The sequence below is a fragment of the Musa acuminata genome, unplaced genomic scaffold, assembly GCF_036884655.1.
Source record: "Musa acuminata AAA Group cultivar baxijiao unplaced genomic scaffold, Cavendish_Baxijiao_AAA HiC_scaffold_481, whole genome shotgun sequence".
Classification (NCBI taxonomy): domain Eukaryota; kingdom Viridiplantae; phylum Streptophyta; class Magnoliopsida; order Zingiberales; family Musaceae; genus Musa; species Musa acuminata.
This window is the reverse complement of record NW_027020726.1, coordinates 1-22,698: the sequence shown is the minus strand read 5'-3', so window position 1 is coordinate 22,698 and position 22,698 is coordinate 1. Positions and strand designations below refer to the sequence as shown.

At 44.7% G+C, this 22,698-nt stretch overlaps 3 protein-coding genes and 1 long non-coding RNA gene across 4 annotated transcripts; 1 reads left to right on the top strand and 3 right to left on the bottom strand.

Annotated features, from left to right (window-relative positions):
• Window positions 1-304: 304 nt before the first annotated feature.
• LOC103984614 (tubulin beta-7 chain-like) lies at window positions 305-2,582 on the top strand. The gene is made up of 3 exons (XM_009402147.3): window positions 305-904; window positions 998-1,267; window positions 1,794-2,582. Exons 1-3 carry the CDS (start codon window positions 511-513, stop codon window positions 2,459-2,461), a joined length of 1,332 nt encoding a protein of 443 aa, XP_009400422.1. The 5' UTR covers window positions 305-510; the 3' UTR covers window positions 2,462-2,582.
• A 6,193-nt stretch (window positions 2,583-8,775) lies between these two features.
• On the bottom strand, window positions 8,776-10,819 carry LOC135660333 (uncharacterized). The gene is made up of 4 exons (XR_010506556.1): window positions 9,972-10,819; window positions 9,792-9,878; window positions 9,617-9,707; window positions 8,776-9,450 (listed from the first exon to the last, which is right to left on the bottom strand). It is a non-coding gene; the product is annotated as an uncharacterized LOC135660333 (long non-coding RNA).
• A 1,858-nt stretch (window positions 10,820-12,677) lies between these two features.
• On the bottom strand, window positions 12,678-16,342 carry LOC135660332 (ACT domain-containing protein ACR10-like). Its single transcript, XM_065176361.1, has 6 exons — window positions 15,897-16,342; window positions 15,557-15,793; window positions 15,054-15,159; window positions 14,000-14,339; window positions 13,301-13,585; window positions 12,678-13,045 (listed from the first exon to the last, which is right to left on the bottom strand). Exons 1-6 carry the CDS (start codon window positions 16,048-16,050, stop codon window positions 12,908-12,910), a joined length of 1,260 nt encoding a protein of 419 aa, XP_065032433.1. The 5' UTR covers window positions 16,051-16,342; the 3' UTR covers window positions 12,678-12,907.
• Window positions 16,343-18,183: 1,841 nt separating this feature from the next.
• Window positions 18,184-19,768, bottom strand: LOC103984617 (transcription factor RAX2-like). The gene is made up of 3 exons (XM_009402150.3): window positions 19,422-19,768; window positions 19,192-19,321; window positions 18,184-19,007 (listed from the first exon to the last, which is right to left on the bottom strand). Exons 1-3 carry the CDS (start codon window positions 19,555-19,557, stop codon window positions 18,428-18,430), a joined length of 846 nt encoding a protein of 281 aa, XP_009400425.2. The 5' UTR covers window positions 19,558-19,768; the 3' UTR covers window positions 18,184-18,427.
• Between the last annotated feature and the right edge of the window lie 2,930 nt (window positions 19,769-22,698).

Here is a 22,698-nt window from a genome sequence, read left to right as displayed (position 1 = left end):
ATAGAATGGTGACCGACTTGGCAATGAGAGGATCCGACAACCCATGTAGGCTTCCTTGTCTCCTTCCTTTTCCAACTCACCTGCACCATCAGCATTGTTAGCTAGCCCACATCATTGAACATGTCCTCATGCCAATCAGTGCCTTATACTTTATTTTCTTTGTCCTTTTTATTTCCCATAAATCATCCATCAATCCAACCTCTTAATTAACTCGTTCATTCTTTACCTCCAATAACTCTCTCTCTCTCTCTCTCTCTATGTCTTTAATATATAAGCCCATAGCTATTTCAAGGATTCTTGCAAGCTTTCCTCGTCTCTCTCTGCCCGTAGTTTTCTCCCTGCCTTCCGTTTCCCTCTCTTTTCTCTTCTCCAGTATTAATCTCTTCTCATATATTAGACGTATATATAGATCAGTCTCGCTCTTGTCGGTCGTGCAAGCTTGGAGGCACCACAGACAACGAGGTCGAGTTCTGAGTAGCTCGATCCTACGTTGTTGTATTAAGATCAGCCATGAGGGAGATCCTGCACATCCAGGCCGGCCAATGCGGCAACCAGATCGGGGCCAAGTTCTGGGAGGTGGTGTCGGACGAGCACGGCATCGACGCCAAGGGCGACTACGTCGGTGACTCCCGGCTCCAGCTGGAGCGCGTTGACGTCTACTACAACGAGGCCAGCGGTGGCCGGTACGTGCCGCGGGCGGTGCTCATGGACCTGGAGCCGGGGACCATGGACGCGGTGCGCACCGGCCCCTACGGCAAGCTGTTCCGCCCCGACAACTTCGTCTTCGGTCAGAACGGTGCCGGCAACAACTGGGCCAAGGGCCACTATACCGAGGGCGCTGAGCTCATCGACGCCGTCCTCGACGTGGTCCGCAAAGAGGCTGAGAACTGCGACCTCCTCCAAGGTCTGCGCGCAATGCTAGCTCGATCGTCTCTTTCGTTTGTTCCGCGTGAGACTAGCTAATCTGCTGCTTGCACTCGCGCGTGGTGGCGAACAGGGTTTCAGATCTGCCACTCGCTGGGCGGGGGGACGGGGTCGGGCATGGGGACGCTGCTGATCTCCAAGATCAGGGAGGAGTACCCGGATCGGATGATGATGACGTTCTCGGTGTTCCCTTCGCCCAAGGTGTCGGACACGGTCGTGGAGCCGTACAACGCGACGCTGTCGGTGCACCAGCTGGTGGAGAACGCCGACGAGTGCATGGTGCTGGACAACGAGGCGCTCTACGACATCTGCTTCAGGACCCTCAAGCTCACCAACCCCAGCTGTGAGTGCTGTTCTTCTCTGCCTTCTTCCTCCTCCTTCTCATCATATGTGAATGACACGTTAACTTAAACCTAAATACTGTTGGGGAATCGATAATCTGAAAACCAAAATAGAAATCCCATAGACAAACAATCAATCAAAGAACATATTAAATATAAGATTAATATAATTTAATACTTCTTATCCCTCGAACTAACTTCTATTAAAACAATTTTTTTTTTGCGCATTTTATCATATAAATTTCAATGAGTTTCTCACATATTTTTGCTACTCTAATCTCAAATCCAATAGAGAAGCAAACAATCTATCAAAGTATTTATTCACATGTTGTTCTTCGTTAAAATTTAGAGATAGATATATAAAATATATTTTATAAAAAAAATATATTATTTTTTGTGTTTCCTTAAGTAGTATTCCTAAAATACTTAACACGCATGATTAGATTAAGTTTTGGATCTAACGGAGGATATTGATTGGATGGGGCAGATCAATTCATCTCTCTTATGAGTTCTATATGATAAATACAGTTGGGGATCTGAACCACCTCATCTCCACCACCATGAGTGGCGTGACGTGCTGCCTGCGCTTCCCGGGGCAGCTCAATTCCGACCTCCGAAAGCTGGCCGTCAACCTCATCCCCTTCCCCCGCCTCCACTTCTTCATGGTAGGCTTCACCCCGCTGACCTCCCGCGGGTCGCAGCAGTACCGCGCCCTCAGCATCCCCGAGCTCACCCAGCAGATGTGGGACGCCAAGAACATGATGTGCGCCGCCGACCCACGCCACGGCCGCTACCTCACCGCGTCCGCCATGTTCCGCGGCAAGATGAGCACCAAGGAGGTGGATGAGCAGATGATCTCGGTCCAGAACAAGAACTCCTCCTACTTCGTGGAGTGGATCCCCAACAACGTCAAGTCCAGCGTCTGCGACATCCCCCCCACCGGCCTCGCCATGTCCGCCACCTTCATGGGCAACTCCACCTCCATCCAGGAGATGTTCAGGCGCGTCTCCGAGCAGTTCACCGTCATGTTCCGCCGCAAGGCCTTCCTCCACTGGTACACCGGCGAGGGCATGGACGAGATGGAGTTCACCGAGGCCGAGAGCAACATGAACGACCTCGTGTCCGAGTACCAGCAGTACCAGGACGCGGTGGTCGACGAGGACGACGACGAGTACGGAGACCAGGAGGCCGAGTAGAACTGAAGCGCTGCGTTACTCCTGAAAACGAGGGCCATATGTTACTGCTACATGTTGTCTATTTGTGTCGTGCATGGCTTCTGCAGAACATATATATTGTCCCTTCCTATTTGGTTGACAATTTCTGGAGATATTTCCTACGGAAAAAAGACCCAATTTCCAATTGAACCAACACATTTAATCAGACCAGTTTAACCTAATATAATATATATGTATTCTTTTATACTAAATAAAATAATTACATAAAATTAGTCCAAGAAGATGGCAAATAAAAAAAATAAAACATGATCAATCTGTGACTCAATCTTGATTCTTTGGGTAAATCGATTGCATATTTAGATACCATTCACAGTTCATTTCTTTGGGTAAATGGAGGGAGTTGAATACTGGCTGGTTGGATGGCTACACAAACTTATTCCTATGATCATTTGGATCCAAAAAGCATTAGGTTATACAAGTTTAAGCATTTTAATTGAAGTGCAGAAGTTAAATGTCACATAACAATATACACTTCACAAGATAACCTCAAATGGCAACACCAGTTTTGTTGTGGTAAACAACCTTGAGCCATGGCCTGGGGCCGATGCGGCTCAGTTCGGGTCCGGATGACAGTGGATCTTCCCGAGGCGGTCTTCGAGTCTGCCGAGGTGGTCTAATGAGGTGGTCTGATCGAGACGGGATCGTCGTTTCCTCCGGGAGGCGGTTCCTCACCCGTGTGCCAAGCGGGAAGTCGTCGTCTGGCGCACCTGCACAAAAGTCGGGTCGGGGTGCTCGGCCCGACCCCTCCGACGATAGAGTTAGCTGATGCGAAGGGGATTTCAGATAAAGAAATCTTTTTGTGTCTCTCCTCCTTTTTTGTTTAGAATGCGAGTGTATTTATAGGGAAGCTTATTGTTTCCTGATGTGCCCGCTTGCAGGGGGCAGGCTAGTAGTGTCTGACACTGGTGCTGGCATGGCGTGAAGAACCGAGCCTAAGCAGGCGTTAATGTGCCTCGGTCGGCATTCCGATCTGCGTTGACCAGGAGTTGTGGCTTTGATCGAGGCGTGAGGCGTCATCTGACGTCAGCCAAGTCTTATCATAATTACTATCCTCATCATATTCCCCCCCGGAAAGAAGCTATGCGTCGGTCGTTGTAATGGTAGTCCGAGGCATGGCTTCAGCTTTCAAGTGAGCTGGCCGCGCAGGCACGGTCTCGGGGAGAATGGAGCCGAGGAGCACGACGCAGGCGAGCTAGCCGCGCAGGTGTGTCTCGGGGAGCACGGAGTCGAGGGGCACGACGCAAGTGGGCTGGCCGTGCAAGTGTGTCTCGGGAAGCATGGAGCCGAGGAGCATGACGCAGGCGGGCTAGCCGCGTAGGTGTGTCCCGGGAAGCATGGAGCCGAGGAGCACGACGCAGGCGAGCTGGTCGTGCAGGTGTGTCTCGGGAAGCATGGAGCCGAGGAGCACGATGCAGGCGGGCTGGCCGCGCAAGTGTGTCTCGGGGGGCATGGAGTCGAGGAGCACGACACAGGCGGGCTGGCCGCGCATGTGTGTCTCAGGGGGCATGGAACCGAGGGGTACGACATAGGCAGGCTGGCCGCACAGGTGTGTCTCGGGGGGCATGGAGCCGAGGAGCACGACACAGGCGGGTTGGCCGCGCAGGTGTGGTCTCGGGCAACATGCGGCCAAGGAGCACGACGCAGGCGAGCAGGGCGTGCAAGCGTGGTCTCGGGCACCATGCAGTCGAGGAACACGACGCAGGCGGGTAGGCCGCGCAGGAGTAGTCTCGGGCACCATGCGGCTGAGGGACCCAGCTCAAGCCGAGGGATAAGGCTCAAGCGGGCAGACCATGCTGAGGTGGACTTGGCAGTCTACGGTCGAGGGACACGGCTCAGGCAGGCAGGCCGCGCTGAGGTGGAATTGGCAATTTATGGCCGAGCCGCGTAAATTCAGAAGGGCTTAAGGTGAGGCTAACCGCGAGCCGAGAGGGGGTCAAGCAGATACTGAACCATCGCTCGGAAGAGATTGAGGCAGGGCTTAGATTTCTTTTCATAAGGACTACCTCGAGTAGCCACCGTGGGTGCTTGACCTCTCCCGCGGTCGGGAGTCGTCCCTTCTCCTCACGGCCGCCCAAGCCTCCGCTGCAATGTACTAGTTAGCCCGTTGGAGCATCTCTAGCACTGCGGTGGGAGGTCACTCCGCGAGGGACTAAAGGAATCTGGAAGGTCGCAGGCCTATCATAAACGCCTGCACTAACAGAGAGGGGTGAGCGTCCGGCAAACCCCGGATTTGCGTGGCAAAGCGATCCACAAAATGTGAGAGGGGCTCGTCCTCCCTTTGTTTGAGTCCGAGGAGCAATATCGTGGAAGGCTTCAGCAGTACATAGGCCACGAAGTGGAGCTTGAAGTCTTTGACGAGCTGGTCGAAGGACGCAATCGTTTCGGTCTTCAAGTCGTCGTACCATGCGAGGGCCGACCCTCTCAAAGTGGTGGGAAACTCTCTACACATTAGAGCATCAGAGGTCCCATGTAGCTCCATTTGGGCACGAAAAGTAGCTACATGGTCCGTTGGGTTGGTGGAGCCATCGTAAGCATCCAGAGAGGGGAGTTGGAAGTCCAAGGGGACTATTTGATCCCGTATCTCGAGCATGAAGGGAGATCTTTGGTGTGCGTCCTCCCCATGCTCTCCTTTAGACCTGCGAACCTCTTTCTGCACCTCGTCGAGTTGCTGGCTGACGAAGCACAACTGGGCCCGCAGGGAGTCCGAAGAGAGTGCCTCGGGTTCCGAGCGGCCACTCGGGTTTGCCATCAGTGGATCCCCGAGTGGGGCTGGTCGGACCCGAGGTGAAGTGGGGGGCTCTGGAAGTGTCATATGGGCTCGAACAGGCGCCTTGCGTTGCCGTGGTGGTTCGATCGCAGGTGGGTGTGCCGGATGAGAAACGAGCGGGATAATGGTTTGCACCATACCCATCATAGCTCGGACTTGACGAGCGAGGTCCTGAAAGGCCTCGGATGACACGGGCATCGAGTCGGCTGGGGCGTCGTCGGTCGGCGACAAGCCTAAGTCGTTGAATATTCGCTAATATCGTTCTGAGGTCATGGCGGGGTGTTCGTCGCGATGATCTCCGGGCGGGGGATGTTCCCCGGAGGCGTCAATCGGGTGTGACCTCTCAGCCGTGGGCTCATCTGAGCCGCTCGGGTGATTGTCCGACATTCTGGAGCCCTCCTTCTAGCGCCAAAATGTTATAGTAAACAACCTTGAGCTGTGGCCTTGGGGCCGACACGGCTCGGTTCGAGTCCGGATGACGGGGGATCTTCCCGAGGCGGCCTTCGAGTCTACCGAGGTGGTCTGATCGGGACGAGGTCGTTGTTTCCTCCGGGAGGCGGTTCCTAGCCCGTGTGCCCAGCGGGAAGCCGTCGTCTGGCGCACTTGCACAAAGATCGGGTCGGGGTGCTCGGCTCGACCCCTCCGACGATCGAGTTAGCTGATGTGAAGGGAATTTCAGATGAAGAAGTGTTTTTGTATCTCTCCTCCTTTTTCGTTTAGAATGCGAGGGTATTTATAGGGAAGCTTATTGTTTCATGATGTGCTCGCTTGTAGGGGGCAAGCTGATAGCGTCTGACACTGGTGCTGGCGTGGCGTAAAGAACCAAGCCTGAGCAAGCATTAATGCGCCTCGATCGGCGTTTCGATCTGCGTTGACCAGGAGCTGTGGCATCGATCGAGGCGTGAGGTGTCATCTGACGTCAGCCGAGTCTTATTATAATTACTATCCTCGTCAAGTTTCAGCTTATTATATATACATCTCAAGTAGCATTCTTTGTTTTCATGTCAAGAGAAGTCGACCTCTACGGGTATCATAGTTTTACAAGCTCGTTGCTGGATTTGTTCGACATCTATCAAACAATGAGGATCACCATCCAGCTGAGTGATCGAGCCACAAGTCGAATATAGTTTCGTCCACTAAATCATCCAGAAGAGTTTCCCATATCTCGTCGACGATGTTTTTAGTTTCGGGCTGGAGGTCCAACCGGCTTCCGGTCTCCAAGTCCATTGTCACCATCTGACCTAATGAGTTTGGCAATTGCGCGGAAATTTGCCTTTCGATTCTGCTACTGACTTCTCGAATTAAGCTTTGTGCTACCGGAGCCTGCTGAGCATTGGATGTGTTCAAACACACCCAAGGAGGACATTTGAAGATCTCTTCCAGGGCTTCATTGATGCAATCAAAGAGAAGCTTTGGATCGTCTATCTGTGGAGAACTTGAAATTTCTACTTCGTCAAACAAGGATCGGGCCAGCAATTGATCTCCCAAATGGCATCTCCCTGAAAAGTCGATAGTGCTCAACCCTGAGGCTTCGATCACGGCTTTAACATAGTTGAACCGAGCTTGAGCTCCTGTATCCAGTGTTGGGATCACAGCTGCAAGTGAGAAAAATATCAGTTGATTCATGTGAATAGGATAAACAAGAGATGTGCATCGGAATGTGTCAGTCATAAAATGCTCCGAAGCTCTGAATTTACAACCGGTGAATTCTCCTGAGATAAACTTGTCAACATAAACATGATCTTAATCGCTCTGGCTTACCAGTAGTGCTTTCAGGAGTCTCCATGATTTCTCTAAGGGATCCTGGTGATCCAGAATGAGTCGCAGTGTGTGATTCCACCTCCAACGAAACCTAGTCGAAAGAATAGGCATAACCATATCTGAGGAAGAAGAAACTTCTCATACAGAAAGAAATAAGTGACATATGGCTTACTGCATCTTCGCCATTGCTCTTTGGCCCCAAAGGCACATCGGACTGGTTAGGCAGTAGCATGCTTATTCCGGCCGTGCCCACATTTTGTGCACTCGCTGAGAAAGATTTGGCACAGTTCATGCCAGGAGAAAGCATAGGGAATCATCTAAAAGGCATTTGGTAACATATATAAAGATACCTTCAAGGTTAAGTTCTGATCCAATATATAATCCCTCCTGCATGTGGTTTTCAGTGATCTCAGCTTTGGAGTCAAGCATCAGAACACCAGTTTGATCGCCAGAGGAGTGAGGTGAGAGTTCCAAGCTTTGTGTCATCAAGCCTAAGAAACTGGTTGCGTCTTCTCGATGGAACTGCTGCATGGGGAGAGATCCTGTCTCTTCGTATGGCAACACAAGCTCCTTGTCACTTCCAATTTTCTATTTGGTGCTAAACCCAACAGAGGCACAGAAAATAAAAATTATAATTGAGACAATCGTAATTGAGCTCAATATAGAGCAGTTCCTAATTTTCAAAAAAGAAATATTAAGATGGATATTATTTTTGAAGATGTGAATCCTTAATTCTGCTACAAATTACCTGAATGTCAAAGGATCAGATAGTCTCCTATCTGACTGAATTAATATAAATTACAAAGAAATAGGCTGTTTTCCTTTGCTTTGAAGTGTTAGGATATATAATTATATATTAAATTGATTAAACTAATCCAATCCCTTTCTCTAAGAACAAAAAAAAAGCTCCAAACCATCCAACCATCAGTAAAGGAGTCCTGAATTTTATTTGAAAATAAAGGAGAGACAAGACAACCAAATAATAATAATAATAATATAAAAGAAGATATTTGAGACTATACCCAGAATAAGAAATTACGAGATTCGCTTGGCTTGCTTTCTTCTTTTTATCCTTAACTTATGAAACTTTTGACATTAATATATAAAAAAAGATATGTATTCAATTCTCTGATCTTCCTTCAAACCCCTTTTTATAGGCCGTGTAAAAAGAAAAAAGGCAAAAATATTAACAAAGAAGAACATTAAATAATTTGAATATTAAGAAAAGAAATTATTCTTTTCCTAATTTGGAGAAAGTAAGTTTTTAAATTCATCTTGTCAAATAATCATTATTTTTTTATTTAATAGTTTGTCTTGTCAAATAATCTTTATTTTTGGCATTTAATAGCCTTCATTTATTATAACTAGATCCTTATTTCCTTCTTTTTCTTTATTTTATATATTTTTTTGGGTTCTTCATAATCAATATAGGAAACAAAGTTAGAAATATTCTTTCCGCGTGACGACAACTTATGACACACTTAACATATCCCTAAATTAACCAAATTCATTTAAACTTATTCAAAATTTAAAAAAATATTAACAAAATTAGATATGTTGGCTCTTTTTTGGGCCTATGTGGGTCGTGAATCGGGCCATTCTAGGGCCTACGGTGGAGGTCCAGTTCATTTATAGGCCTTGGGCTGCGATTATAGGAGTCGGGCTTTTATGTGGATCTTTCATGGGCCACATGGCAGGGTAGTGTGGGCCTCGAGTAGAAACAATCACACTATTTGGGCGTAAAATGTAAGAGAAACACACAAAATTCTCTATTATTTCCACCAATTCTCAGCAGAGCATTAACAATTAGGTAGAAGGCATGTGCATTCTTCCTTTTCATGTCCATAGAAATGGACTTCTACAAGTATCCATAGAAATGAACATATATATCAAACCATGAGCAAGACAAGGAGCATCACCATCCAGCTCAGAGATCAAGCGACATGTCGAATATAGTTTCGTCCACTGAATCATCGAGGAGAGTGTCCCGTATCTTGTCGACGATGTTCTCAATTTCGAACTGAAGGTCCAACCAGCTTCCACTCCCCATGTCCTTTGTTACTATCTGATCTAATGAGTTTGGCAAGTGCATGGGAATTTGCCTTTCGATTCCCCTACTGACTTCTCGAATTAAGCATTGTGCTACCGGAGCCTGCTGAACATTGGATGTGTTCAAAGACACCCAAGGGGGGCATTTGAAGATCTGTTCAGAGGCTTCAGTGATGCAGCAATCAAAGAGAAGCTTTGGATCATCTATCTGTGGAGAACTTGAAATTTCTCCTTCATCAAACAAGGATCGGGCAAGCAATTCATCTCCCAAATGGCATCTCTCTGAAAATAGTGCTCAACCCTGAGGCTTCGATCACGGCTTTAACATAGTTGAATGTAGCTTGAGCTCCTGTATCCAGTGTTGGGATCACAGCTGCAAATGAGAAAAATATCAGTTGATTCATGTGAATAGGATAAACAAGAGATGTGCATCGGAATGTGTCAGTCATAAAATGCTCCGAAGCTCTGAATTTACAACTGGTGAATTCACCTGAGATAAACTTGTCAACATAAACATGATCTTAATCCCTCTGGCTTACCAATAGTGCTTTCATGAGTCTCCAAGATTTCTCTAAGGGATCCTGGTGATCCAGAATAAGTTGCAGTGTGTGATTCCACCTCCAATGAAACCTAGTCGAAAGAATAGCCATAACCATCATATCTGAGGAAGAAGAAACTTCTCATACAGAAAGAAATAAGTGACATATCGCTTACTAAATCTTTGTCATTGCTCTTTGGCTCCAAAGACACATCACACTGGAGGCTTGCTTATTCTGACTGCATCCACATTTTGTACACTTGCTAAAAAAGATTTGACAGAGTTCATTCCAGGAGAAAGCATAGGAAATCATAGGAAATCATCTAAAAGGTGTTTAGTTACATAGATAAAGTTACCTTCATGGTTAAGTTCTGATCCAATACACAATCCCTGCTGCACCTGGTTTTCAATGATCTCAGCTTTCAAGTGAAGCATCGGTACATCAGTTTGATTGCCAAGCTTTGTTTCGACAAGCTTAAGGAACTGGTTGCATCATCTTGATTGAACTGTTGCATAGGGAGTGATCCTGTCTCTTCGTATGGCAACACAAGCTCCTTGTCACTTCCATGACTCACGTTTGGAGATAATGCATTGTACTCTGGAGTAGAAAGCAGACTACCCAAAGATTCTGAGACATGGGCTGTTGTTGGCAAGCTAGCTCTTTGATCTCCAGTATCTAGCATCTCAGCAATGTGTTTCTTGGCTTCTTGGTAAATGAGAGAACCAGGTTTTATAGCAGATATACCACTCCAGATGTTAATTGGATTCTTCTTACTCAGTAGGTCGGGCGGAGCCACTTGGAGCACGATAACGAAGCAAACGCTAATGGAGATTCTCAAGGGATTCGCGGATCAAACTCCTCGCGAATCCCTTCAATTCCCACTCAATTATCAAACTTCTACATGATAGCAACACGAAGAAAGCGATTTCCCTTCTTCTCTCGCAAGTCTGCCGCGGACTGGCCGCTCGCTGCGCCACCGATCTCACTTTCTGTGCTCCTGCTCGCCGTGGAGGAGAGCAAAGACGGGCGAGAGAGGTCGGAACACTAGAAGAGGATTTGAGGCCGCACGGATCGAGACGACAGAAGAATTCGAGGAATAATTCGAAAACGCGAGCGAAGCAGGAGATAGGAGCGACAACGGAAAGCTAAGAAAAGCGGAAACGAAGGGTTTGGGAGTGCAAGCTCTCTCCCTCTCCCGGAGGAACCAGGTGCTAAGAACAAAAAGTACTTCCATCCTCGCTTGTACCTGTCTTATTATTCAAGATGCCAAGGGTCCCATAGCGGTCCCATGCTTTCCACCTATTAAAATGCAGGTGAAATAGTAATCAGAAATTGAATAAATGCAAGAGAGAGCGGGTAGCATGTCGTCACTTTCGTCGACACTCAAGACAGACTCGCTGAGTGCGTGGCGAATTTCCATTCTAAGAACGTTGCGGGTCCCCGTGTGAGACACCCGGACGTGACTTAGTCACGTGAGAAATCAGAGTGGCGATAGAGCTGCTTGGTTGGATAAAAAATTAGCTGGCATTTATGCTGAAATGCTTAATTTACGCGACTGAGCTTTTAGATTCGTGCTGCAAACTCGGAGTATTCGTAGCTTTCGTTCGGACATGGATCCGACCCGTTTGGTTTAATTAATCTGATGGACTACTAATTTTGGGTCACGGTTAGATTAAATTGTAAGGAGAAACAGCTATGTATCCTCTTAAATGCAATAATCAAAATAAAATATACTAGCCAGTGTGTTGCTTCGTCATCAGATGATTGATGGGAAATGATCAACAAGTATTTGAGTAAGATTTTTCCAACTATACGAGGAAATCTCTCTAGTCTGTTGAGACAAATCCTTTATTATATTGAGGAAAATCCTCTCTCCTAATCTGTATAAATAGGAGAGGGACATGTTAATGTATTCAAGCTAAAGCTTTTTATCTTCAATAAAACTTTTCAATAATTATTCTTATCCTCTATTATTTTCATCATGGTATCAGAGCCACTTGCCTAGAGCGGACATGTTAATGTATTCAAGCTAAAGCTTCTTATCTTCAATAAAGCTTTCTCAATAATTGTTCTTATCCTCTATTATTTTCAACATGGTATCAGAGCCACTTGCCTAGAGCAAGCTCTCTTCTCTCTCTTCTCGTTGTTGACTCAACTGTTGCTTCTCTACCTCCGGCGGCAAAAGAACCTTTCCTCCTTTGCTGTAGCCTTCTTCTCTATTGTAGCATTGTTGTAGCTTCCTCCTCTGTTGTACCTCTATTGCAGTTTTCTCCTCTGTTGTAGCTTCCTCTTCTGCTATAGTATCGCTGCAACATCGTTGCAACTTCTTCCTCTGCTGCAACTTCTTCCTGTGTTGCAACTTTCTCCTGTGCCGCAACTTCCTCCTCTACTGTAGCTTATTCTTCTACTACAACATTGTTATAGCTTTTTCTATAATTGCAGCTTTCTCCTCTACTACAGTCGTCGCCGTCGCAATCGCAATAATAGCAATAGCAGCAACAGCAGCAGTGATCTGCTCTTGCCCTACTCACGAAGACTCTGGCTCGTAAATCATTCTTTGCATCGATCCAAGATTGGTATCCTTGGCAAGAGCACCATCTTGCGGCCAACTATACGAGGAAATCCTCTATTCTGTTGAGGAAAATCCTCTCTCCTAATCTGTATAAATATGAGAGGGACATGTTAATGTATTCAAGCTAAAACTTCTTATCTTCAATAAAGTTTTTTCAATAATTGTTCTTATCCTTTATTATTTTCATCAAACAGTATTTAGTAGGTTCACAGATATGATTGCATAGGTTGAGTAACACAATTAACAGACCAAAATCCTGAAAGCAAGCAAAGCAGAAGAAATGTCTCGAGTTTAATCTTCAAGATTATGAGAATGCATTTATCAGCATAAACTTGAATACAACTGCAGCACAAAGAAGTATTTGTAACACAAGAGGATGCATGTCGAAACATAGAGAAGTCGGTATCGAATATCTTTTTCTTTCTATGCGTAGAGAAGCCGATGAACATTTCATCCTTGATAACTCGATCCTTTGAAGGCACAATAATATCAGTCGAAGGAACAAAGTAGATATATAATTTGTGTAAAATCTTATACACAAGTGAAAAGGGAAAATTTTTTGAGAGACACAATTTAGCTTACTATTTTGATTTCACATCTTCTAGTCAGCGGACAAACATACACTAAGCACTGTACAAAAGAAGCTTAGTATAGAGATTCTTGATCGTGCCATGATTTCAAACATGCAAGAACCTGAGCAACTGAGTTCGGTGAGCCAATTACTCCCAGCCCATCAACATCTTGGTGACCCCCTCTACAATCTTATCCTGCGATGCACATGACTCGAAATCATCAGAAAGGAGAAATCTATAGACTTCCCACTCCCTATCGCCGATGACATGCCTCCCAATCTCAGCCTGAGAATTCCAAAGAGCATAATTTAGTTAGCAGTGAAAGTTAACTTTATAGGTACGAGCTTAGTGCAAGTTGAATTCAGAAAGATGCCAGAGATTCGTAAGGTTTTATAAGAAGCAAAATTTTGCAACAACATTGAAGTATAACCTAATTGTTGATGGCCATCCCTCCTAGTGGAGGTTCCATGCTTGATGAGAAAATGACTGTGACTATGTGTGGCCATGGCTATGCACAGATGATGAGAAAAAAACACTTACCAAAAAGATGCGTATTTGAAGAATTTTGAGAGCGAGAGTGATGTCGTAGAACACAAGAGGGCGGCCTTTGCCAGATAGCTCAACGGGATTGGCGACGAGAAGCTCCATATCAGGGCCACGTTTCATTACAGCAACTCGGAGGGGATGGAATAGTTCCATTCTCAAGCATGAACACACGGCTCTCTGCTTGTTTGGATCAAGAATCTTCTTCCCATCCATTTGCATCACAAACAAGTCGATCTCACAGCTTCCATTGCGGCTTGCATAGACTCGGCCGTAGGATACCTAGCAAGTATCATGTGAGAACATTCAAAACATTCAACTTCTACATGTTCAGAGATCAGAGAACCTTTTATGTGATGCCAGGAAACAAATCATGGATGCAGATATATCTTACTGTGAAACAAAGAATTAAAGTGCACATAACATATGACAAGTTTAAAATGTAACAAGTTACGGGGAAAATCAACAATTTAGACAATTATGCTGTGATAAAGGCCACTATTAGAGCCTTCTCATAACTAGGAAGCATCTGATAATGTACATAGAATGAGCTACGTAAATTACATCATTCAAAGAAAATGCATAATGCATAGAAGAGCATCATCTTCTTTTTGGGAAAAGAAAAACCATAACTGAAATCAACGAGCAAAAACATTCTTCCTTTTATCTTTTGGCTTGCTTGTTTAATTTTATTACCTGGATGTTATAATCCTTTAAAGTCCTCATTATGTCATAGAGGAGGCCTTTGTGGTCACAACCGAGGATCTGAATAAGTGTGTGACTGGGGCTGAGGGAGTTGTCCATTTTCACAGAGATGTTACTAGGTGAGGAAGGAGATCCAACTGGAGATTCGTCAGGAAGCTCCAAATTGAACAATTCTTCTGTGATTGCAGGAGGTAGAAATGGCGAAGCTTGTAGGTACTCAACAATCTGGGCATTGGCTGGTTCGATCTCACAATTTGTCATGGAATCCCCTAAAACAGCTCGCAATTGTTCGCATGTCTCTTCTTTTCTTCCTTTTGTATGCAGGAGTTCCCTGAAGCAAAATAAATGTTTAGAACAGCAGAACAACGGATTGATCATGGGCTAAGCTATTTAGAAGTCTGGCAAAGGGCTCTAAATCCAAGAATATTTCGAGTTTTAAAGATAATATTAACCGAGGTACCTGCTTAAGTTCATAAGTTGTGAGCCAACATCTAATATAAATATAAGGTCTGGCTTTAATTCATTTATATGGAACATTTCATATGTTAGAAATTCAGGTCTTGCTTCTTAATTTTTCTATTAATTTTCCATCAGATCGATGAAAATTCAAGCTAACCCCCAGAAAAGATCAGAGAGCATATCATCAGTGGCGGCGAAAAAAGGCCACATCGAAACAACATAGTTTACATATCATAAGCAAACACTATCTTCATATAGAACCAACACATGCAAACAGGTTAGCAGAAGGGAATTCCTTCAGATAGTGTTAATGAAATATGTTGCTTTTACTGGATATCCTTTCTAAGAACTAACTTCGAAGAACATCTAATGAAATCGGAACCACGGCGGGCCAATCTTCAGCACAGTCAATTTCATCTATTAGCAAGAATAATATTAACATGACTGGTCAGCAGGAAACTTTGATGATTGAACTTCACTTGCTATGATTTAAGAGTGTGGTACATCTATGGGGATCAGAGAAGCATAATTTATGCAAATTAGAAAGAGAATCGCTGAAAGGTACCAAGTAGATGCATTATCCAACCTTGTGTCACTGATAAAAAAGAGGTCCATAACCCTTCCATCTGGAGTGGTCGAAACTTTCACCCTCCTTATTATGAGTTCCAGATCACAGAGAACCTGTGTCACATCTGCCAAAGGCCACAAGTACTGTTAGTGAGAAGCTAAAGGCTTCCAAGAACATGATCAATAATCAAGTCTTCAACTGATGGATATAATCCTGAAACACAGTATACGCACACCTGAGAATGAGGAGCAAATAATGGATGTAAGAGTTGCAGACAAATTATGAACTTCCTTTGCTTGTTCAGTGAAAGATCAAAGAAGAAAGAGAGAGAGAGAGAGAAATCATGTGGAATCTAAGTGGGAGAAGAGAATGTACGTGATCACTAACAGAGCCAAATTCCAACTTGTCTTCTCAAAAGAACGTCAAACTAGCAAAAATCTCATAGACGACAAGAACTGAATAGCTAATTAAGCAACAAAGCCATTACAACACTAAAAGGAGATATGAAATGGAGTTGCTACCATGCAAGAGACCCATCCGATCATAGCAAGAGAACTTGAGGAGGAAGACTTGCGGTGGCCGCTCAGCCAGCATCAATTCCTGCGGGCCGTAGTAGAAATTGTGCAGCCCGGAGGCCACCGACACGGCAGGGCACGCCGCCAGCAGCCGCTTCTTCAGCAGCCCCCACGGCGTCGGTCGTCCGCCCCTCTCTTCCACCCAAAACACGACGTAGCACCACTTCCCATCCGTGCTCACATCTGCAGAAACCACAGCAGCCACCGCCAAGCCCGCGCACATAGGTCACCCAAAGATCCAATTTTTAGCATCAAGACGGCAATAGGGGCCCGGTCGGAGGCTTACCTCCGCGCAGGATGCTTAGCCCGAAGAAGAGGATGACGCGACAGAAGTCGCAGCCAAGGCCGGTCTTGTCGGGGCAGCTGACGCTGATCACGCTCGGGCCGCCGGCAGCGTCCGGCGCCTGGATGACCACCGCGTCGTCACAGGGGACGCCCATCTCTCGTCCTCCTCCTCGGGCTACCCTGAGATGCTACGGGATGGCACTGAGATTTGAGAGCAACAACGCGTGCCTTGTTGGATTAGACATGGATTCGGTTGTTGGGGGTGGACGGTGGGAGCTTCGGATTCACGCTCGGATCGATGTCGATAACTGCCACTTGTTACTTCGATCTACAAATAGAATGAAGAGGAAAGGCGTTGCTGTTGCGCACGAGGGGTCAGATTTTTGTTGGATCGCATCTACTCCCACAAGATCCTTTGCTGGCGAACGCTCACGTCAGTAATGCCATGCGCACGGAACCGATCCCTCTGCCACCAACACAAACATGGAGGGGATGATGCGATGTGGTTCGTTTGATGCGCCCTGTTGGGGTGCGATCAGATAAGATTCGGACGACGGATATTAGCCGATGACTGCTCCACACGCCCCATCTGCAAAATCCACATGTCGGACGCTGCCTTACCGTATCGGTCAACTCTCAGTGGTCAACCAAACGGACTGCCGGTGGTGGGAACAGTCTATAGCAGTGATGGTGATGCCGCCTCTGTAGTAGGTTCGATTGATTCATTAAGCTTGGAAGGAGAATTAAGGGTTGGATTTCATGAATACAATATCTATGTATGGATCGGGAGAGCGAAAAGAGAAATTAAAGAATTGATATGGTCACCAACTTGCAATGACCAAGCATTTTTTTTGGAGTGGAAATCATGAGAGAACATGGGAAAGAATAGTCAAAGTGGTGATGAACAGTCCTTTGATTGACCATTTGATGGAAAGATTAAATAGTGGACTGAATACAATGAATCATTATGAGCAAATCAATGTGAAATGGCCCACATCTCACCTAAAAAATGCTTTAGATTACTTTTCCTTTCAGGTAAAGCCTCCATTGCTTGGCTTGAAGGCATTTCCTTCACTTACCCCCAGAGTGAATTGGCTAGCATGATGTGGACAAGAGTTGTGTGGTAACAGATCTACCTTCACTTACCCCATTAAATGCTACATTGAATTTGTCTCTAAAACAAAAACAAAAAAGTGCTGCATTAAAAGTCAACAGAGCTTGTTAACTGTTAGATTCATTAGGATGGTGATGCACTGCTAGCAGCAGATCTGACAAATCTAGCAAGAAGAAACATCTGCAGCTTTAGTATCAGCTCAAAGCTAAATGTTACTGAAATGACATCGAGCAAGACAAATGTATCTCAAACATGAACCTTAACAGCACAGGTAATTGTCCATCGAAGAGTGTGACTGGAATTGGATCTCTTCTGCTGTTTCCTTCATCAATTTTGGGTCACAGGTCTCTTCCTACTCTTTTTAGTCCTTACCCAGTCCATGACCATGTAAGTGGCAAGGGTTCATTATTGACTCAGAAAAGAAAGACAACTCAAATTCTTCATGCCAAGCTAAACAGAGACTATTCTCAAGTATCCTTGTCTCCTTTAGTCTACCCATCTAATGTCACAGTTGTACTTGGCATTGAAACTATCCAAGCATTTATATTATTCAACCTTTGTCGACACAAACTAAGCTGTTTGATAAACTGCTGTTAAGATTTTTGCCTAAACATGCTGCTCAACTTGATTGACATTTCTATACATCATATATTGAAGACTAAGTTTATCATATTAAGAATCATTTCATGGAGAGCAAAAATGATAGAAGGAGAGGTCAGTCATGTGTCCCAAGTATTTGACATATCGGTCGGTGTTAGGCTATATGAAGATTATGTGAGATAAAGGTCGAGAGATGATTAATGAATTGTCCCAAAAAAGACTACGGTGACATATATATGGGTTTGATTTACAACAATGTATTAGAATTTAGCCTCAAGTATATTAGTCCTAATCAATTGGTCAAATCTCAACAGTTAGATGGAAGAACACTACTGCCAATTTATGTTCTCAACAGGCAAAATAGAAGAATGATGTATTATCGTTTAGGGTCTCTCGCCATGTCTAGTTTCTTCTTTTGCTTTGGAAGCCACTATTGACCACAATATGTCGATCTGACCTATCCAAGAACAGTGATGTTAAGATCGAGTCGATGACATCCGTCTTTATGTGTTACGAGCATCAATTACGATATTATATAAATAGATAACATGCAACTTCTGACTCACTGAATATAATACAAAGCCCAACAAGAATCTGATCTTAGTTCGACACTGTCAAGATCTAAAATACGGAAACTAACAAACATGTCGATTCCAGCTCGCGTTCATGTGATCCTCAAACTCTTTTGTGTTAGAAAGTTCAATTGTCTGGGTATGAAATGAGATGAACAAAAATCTAGCGTGAGAATAAGGAGGCATTCGTAATACTATGATTAATGCTGAGACAGCCTCAAAACAAAGATGTGATCTTTTTGGGTTTCACAGTCGGAAATCAGGTGCATGTTGGAGCTTTGAATTCTCCATTTTTCCATTGGCTATAGGGTGATCCAGATAGAGATTGTGATTGTTGTTGTTGCACACAGAGTTGGAGATCAGAAGTTGCTTGATCTCCTCAAGGCTATACTCCAGTCCAGTCTCCACCTGACACCCTCCTCCGAGGAGGAACAATTTGCTCTCTTTGTGGATGCCCATCTGCTCTTCTCCACCGCCATAGCCATAGTTCAGATCTTTTATGATGCTGACGGTGTTCATGTTACTGCTGCTCTTCATCTGATACTGATGGTATGGAACTTGAAAGAAATCACTAGAGATCACAGGGGTTGAGCGGGGCATGACCTGGGAGGTTATAGGAAAGCTTTCAGAGCCTGCACCTTGTGATGATGAGGATGGTGATGGGGAGAAATGCTGGTTTTGATGATGATGATGATGATTGTTCCGTCGATGTGGTTTCCTTTGGAAAGGAGTGATTCCTAGGAGTTTCTTCTTGAGCTTGGTGTTCCAGTAGTTCTTGATGTCATTGTCTGTCCTGCCCGGAAGCTGGGAAGCCATGATGGACCACCTGCACTCGTGAAGGGGAAGGAGGGAGTCGGTTTTGCCATCGAGAAGAATCATGTATATCTCGTCGACTTGCAGAAAGCGTTCGCATTTTCTTGAAGAGGAGATCAAATGCGACTGATGGCATGCAACACTAGGAAGAGAAGAAAAGTGAGACATTTGAGACCTTAGAGGAGGACACATCTCACCTGCTTCCGATGGCGGCGAAGATGCTGCATATGACTCTATCTTCTTCTTCTGAGAACTCCCCATGTTTTATGTTGGGTCTCAAATAGTTGAGCCATCTGAGCCTGCAACTCTTCCCACATCTCCTCAGGCCTGTCAGAACAACAAACAACCAGGGTCATCACCATCCTCAGAACAAAACTACTCTCTCTCTCTATCTCTCTCTCTATACATATATTAGACACAGTCTTACCAGCTTTGTGAGGAAGAGCAATCCAATTCCCACCAGTACCATACTTCTCTATGAACTCCTTCAGCTTGGTGTCTTCCTCAGGTGACCAAGGACCCTTCTTCACGTTGGCCTTGTCACAGCATGGAGTTCTCCCCATCTCCACCCGGATGCTTAAGCCAAGGACATCTTCCCAAACTTCTCTTCGAGATATATAGATATATCAGTATGAGAGGTTGCGATTTGCAGCAGGTGGTGCTCACCACCCTCAGAGCAAGACACTGGCTCTAAGGAGAGAGAACAACACAGAAACGAGAGCCTGAGCTGAAATATATGGTTGCTGAAAGGAAGTCAAAGGTTAGCCTGCCTGTTCCCATGACTTCGAACCTCCTGGTCTGGCTCTGTCTCAGCGCCAAAACTTACCATCATTCATATTAAGGCCATACCTGTACTTTCTCTCTCTCTCTCTCTCTCTCTCTCTCTCTCATGTGGGTCCGTTTGTCTTGACAAAATTGGTGGGACGTCCTCCAATGGCCAAACAGTAGGTCAAGAGCATAGGTGATGGAGAAGGACTAGGCTCAGTGACGAGACCCAACCTCATTTCCACAGCTACATGTGGGCATGTGAACTATACGGACCACTGTGAACTGGATCCATTAGGTTATGGCGTTCATGTACTTCCAACGCCTCGTTGGACTTCTCGTGTGATAGCTTCTGTAGCTCGACATTTCTCTCCAATATTCCAGTTTGAATCTTTATTCTGAAATCAAATGATGCCTTTAGCTTTCTAGCCGACGCAGGCAAACCTATGTTCATTGAAATTTATAGATCTCATAGATCATCAATTCAACTCGAATGTTTTAGTTTCGAGATTGACTCGAATCCAATATATATATGATATAATTACTTCAGTCTTTAGCGACGTGCAATTATTTTCTTGATTTATGTTCTTTCATCTTCGACGAAGAGATTTTGTCAACACTAACCAACTATATCATGCAAATATCCTATCGTAAATTCTCATGGAATTTGGAATCGGATTCAGAAGTTAAATGGATCCAACCCAATCCGATTCATCTGTAGTATCTAACACGAGATATCAGGCATGGATTCGAATTTTAGATCGATAAGCTTATTGGATTTGGAGTCAGGACCTTAATGTATCCATTGATATTTTCTTTTGGAATTTTCAGCGTTCTGAGTGACACAAATGTACACAGAAAAGATTGCTGTAATAGGGGGGAAGGTGTCTGGAAACTTCTTTTCACGTGGGAGTTACCTTTACGGTGCTTCCCTCGGTCCTCCCTAAAGGAACCCCCGTCACCGACAACAACCACCATCTCACGCTTCTCCCGGTACCCGAGTCATCTACCCGGCTCGTGCTGAGACGCAGCCCGGCCCAGCATTTGGTCCACACCCTCTTTTCATCTCGGGATATTAAGCCACGTAGTTAGTTGGATGTAAACTTAAAAAATATATATTAAAATCTTTATAATTATGAAAGTAAAATATTTAACCTCATTTATTTTATTCTAATCGATTTTATCGATACTAACAACATCTGCATGAATGATACAAAAATGATTAAAAAAATAATAATCTTAATGATGGTGATAGGTGTTATGTGTGGTTGCTGTGGTGATAATTGACGACAACAATGTGGTGGTTGGCCTTATCGATATTGATCCAAGCATCGACAACAAAGAGGAAGAAGAGGTAAAGCGATAAGACATTTGAGTCAATGTAGCACTGCTTTACCTCCTCTTACACTACATTGTATCTGCATCGGTGTTGGAGGAAAAAAAGGAGACAGGTGATAGACGCTTCGTTCAATAGTGCAACTGATTTAAGGAAGGGATGAAGGATGACAAAAAGGAGAGAGAGATTGTAAGCGAGCTCGATGAAGAGACATGCCTGCTTTGAGCTCTTGAGTTTTAGCCAGCATGCAAATGATACATACACCTCGACCACAGCAATCTTTCGACCTTCTTTCAAATTAGGTTCATCTATGACCGGAGGGGATCTGATCAGATGACGAGGATTGATTGCTGCATAAAATGAAGGTATGAAAAATATAAATTTAGTAGCGAGAGAAATAACAAATCCTCTTACTCCTTCTCTCTTATCTTACCTCACGTGGTGGGGGAGAGTATAGAAATATAGAGGCAATGGATACAGCAAGCGAGAAGGAGGATGAGGGTTTGTTGTCTCTCTCACCATTAAATATACACTCTTCGGACCTCTATTTTGTGTTGCAATCAATCCTTATCGTTCGATCGAATCCCCTTCGATCACAAGTAGAGTTAATCTAGAATAAGGTTGACAACCATGTTACTGTAGTTGAGGCATACACATCGTTCTCACACCGACTAAAACTCAAGAGCTCTAAGTAGGCATGCATCTTTACTGAGTTTGCTCGTAACCTCTCCCTCCTCACCGCCCACTACGCCTTCTTCAAATCCGTCGTGCTATTGGACGAAGCAACCGTATAAAGATTTGAGCATTGATGCAGATGAAAAGTGATGTCAAAAGAGGAAGAGAAGGCAGAGTAGTACGACACTGATGCAAATATCTCACCTCCCTCCTCGTCCTCTTGTGATGCCAACATAAATACTTCATTGCTCTACCTCCTCTTTCCTCTTATTGTCGATGTTTGGATTGATATTGATAAGATTGACCATTGTATCATTATGATCGACCACTATTACGAAAGCCACGACGTTATTATTTATCACTATCGTTAAAATTATCATTTTATCAATCATTTTTGTGTCAATTATGCATGTGCCATATCTCCCGACGATAAAGTTGATGATGTTAGGATAAAAAAATTAAATATTTTATTTTTATAATTATAAAAAAATTAATATAAATGTTTTAATTAAATGTTAAAAGGTACGTACACCGGGTAAATAGGCGTACGAGGCCGGTGGCATGCGGCAACACGGTGAGTTCCAGTTTTGCGCGTTATGGAATCACCTCCCGCCCTCCGTCCCACGTCGACAGCTGGCCGGGGTATTCCCGTCATTTCGTTTCCAGCGTAAGACGGTCCCTCGTTACAACCGGAAGCCGTTCAAGACCCCATAACGGCGTAATTTGTGCTCGGACCGATGATTATGTTCCGCTACCAACGATCGTAACAGATTCGTATCCCGTTAAAAAGGGTCCCTACGTCAAGGTGATAGTCCCACGTGCATCGCACTCTTCCGTCCCATGCATGCATGCATTCATGCTTGATGATGACACAGAGGATGACCGAAGAGGTAAAAGCGAAACATAAACAAAGCCAAAGCATGATTAA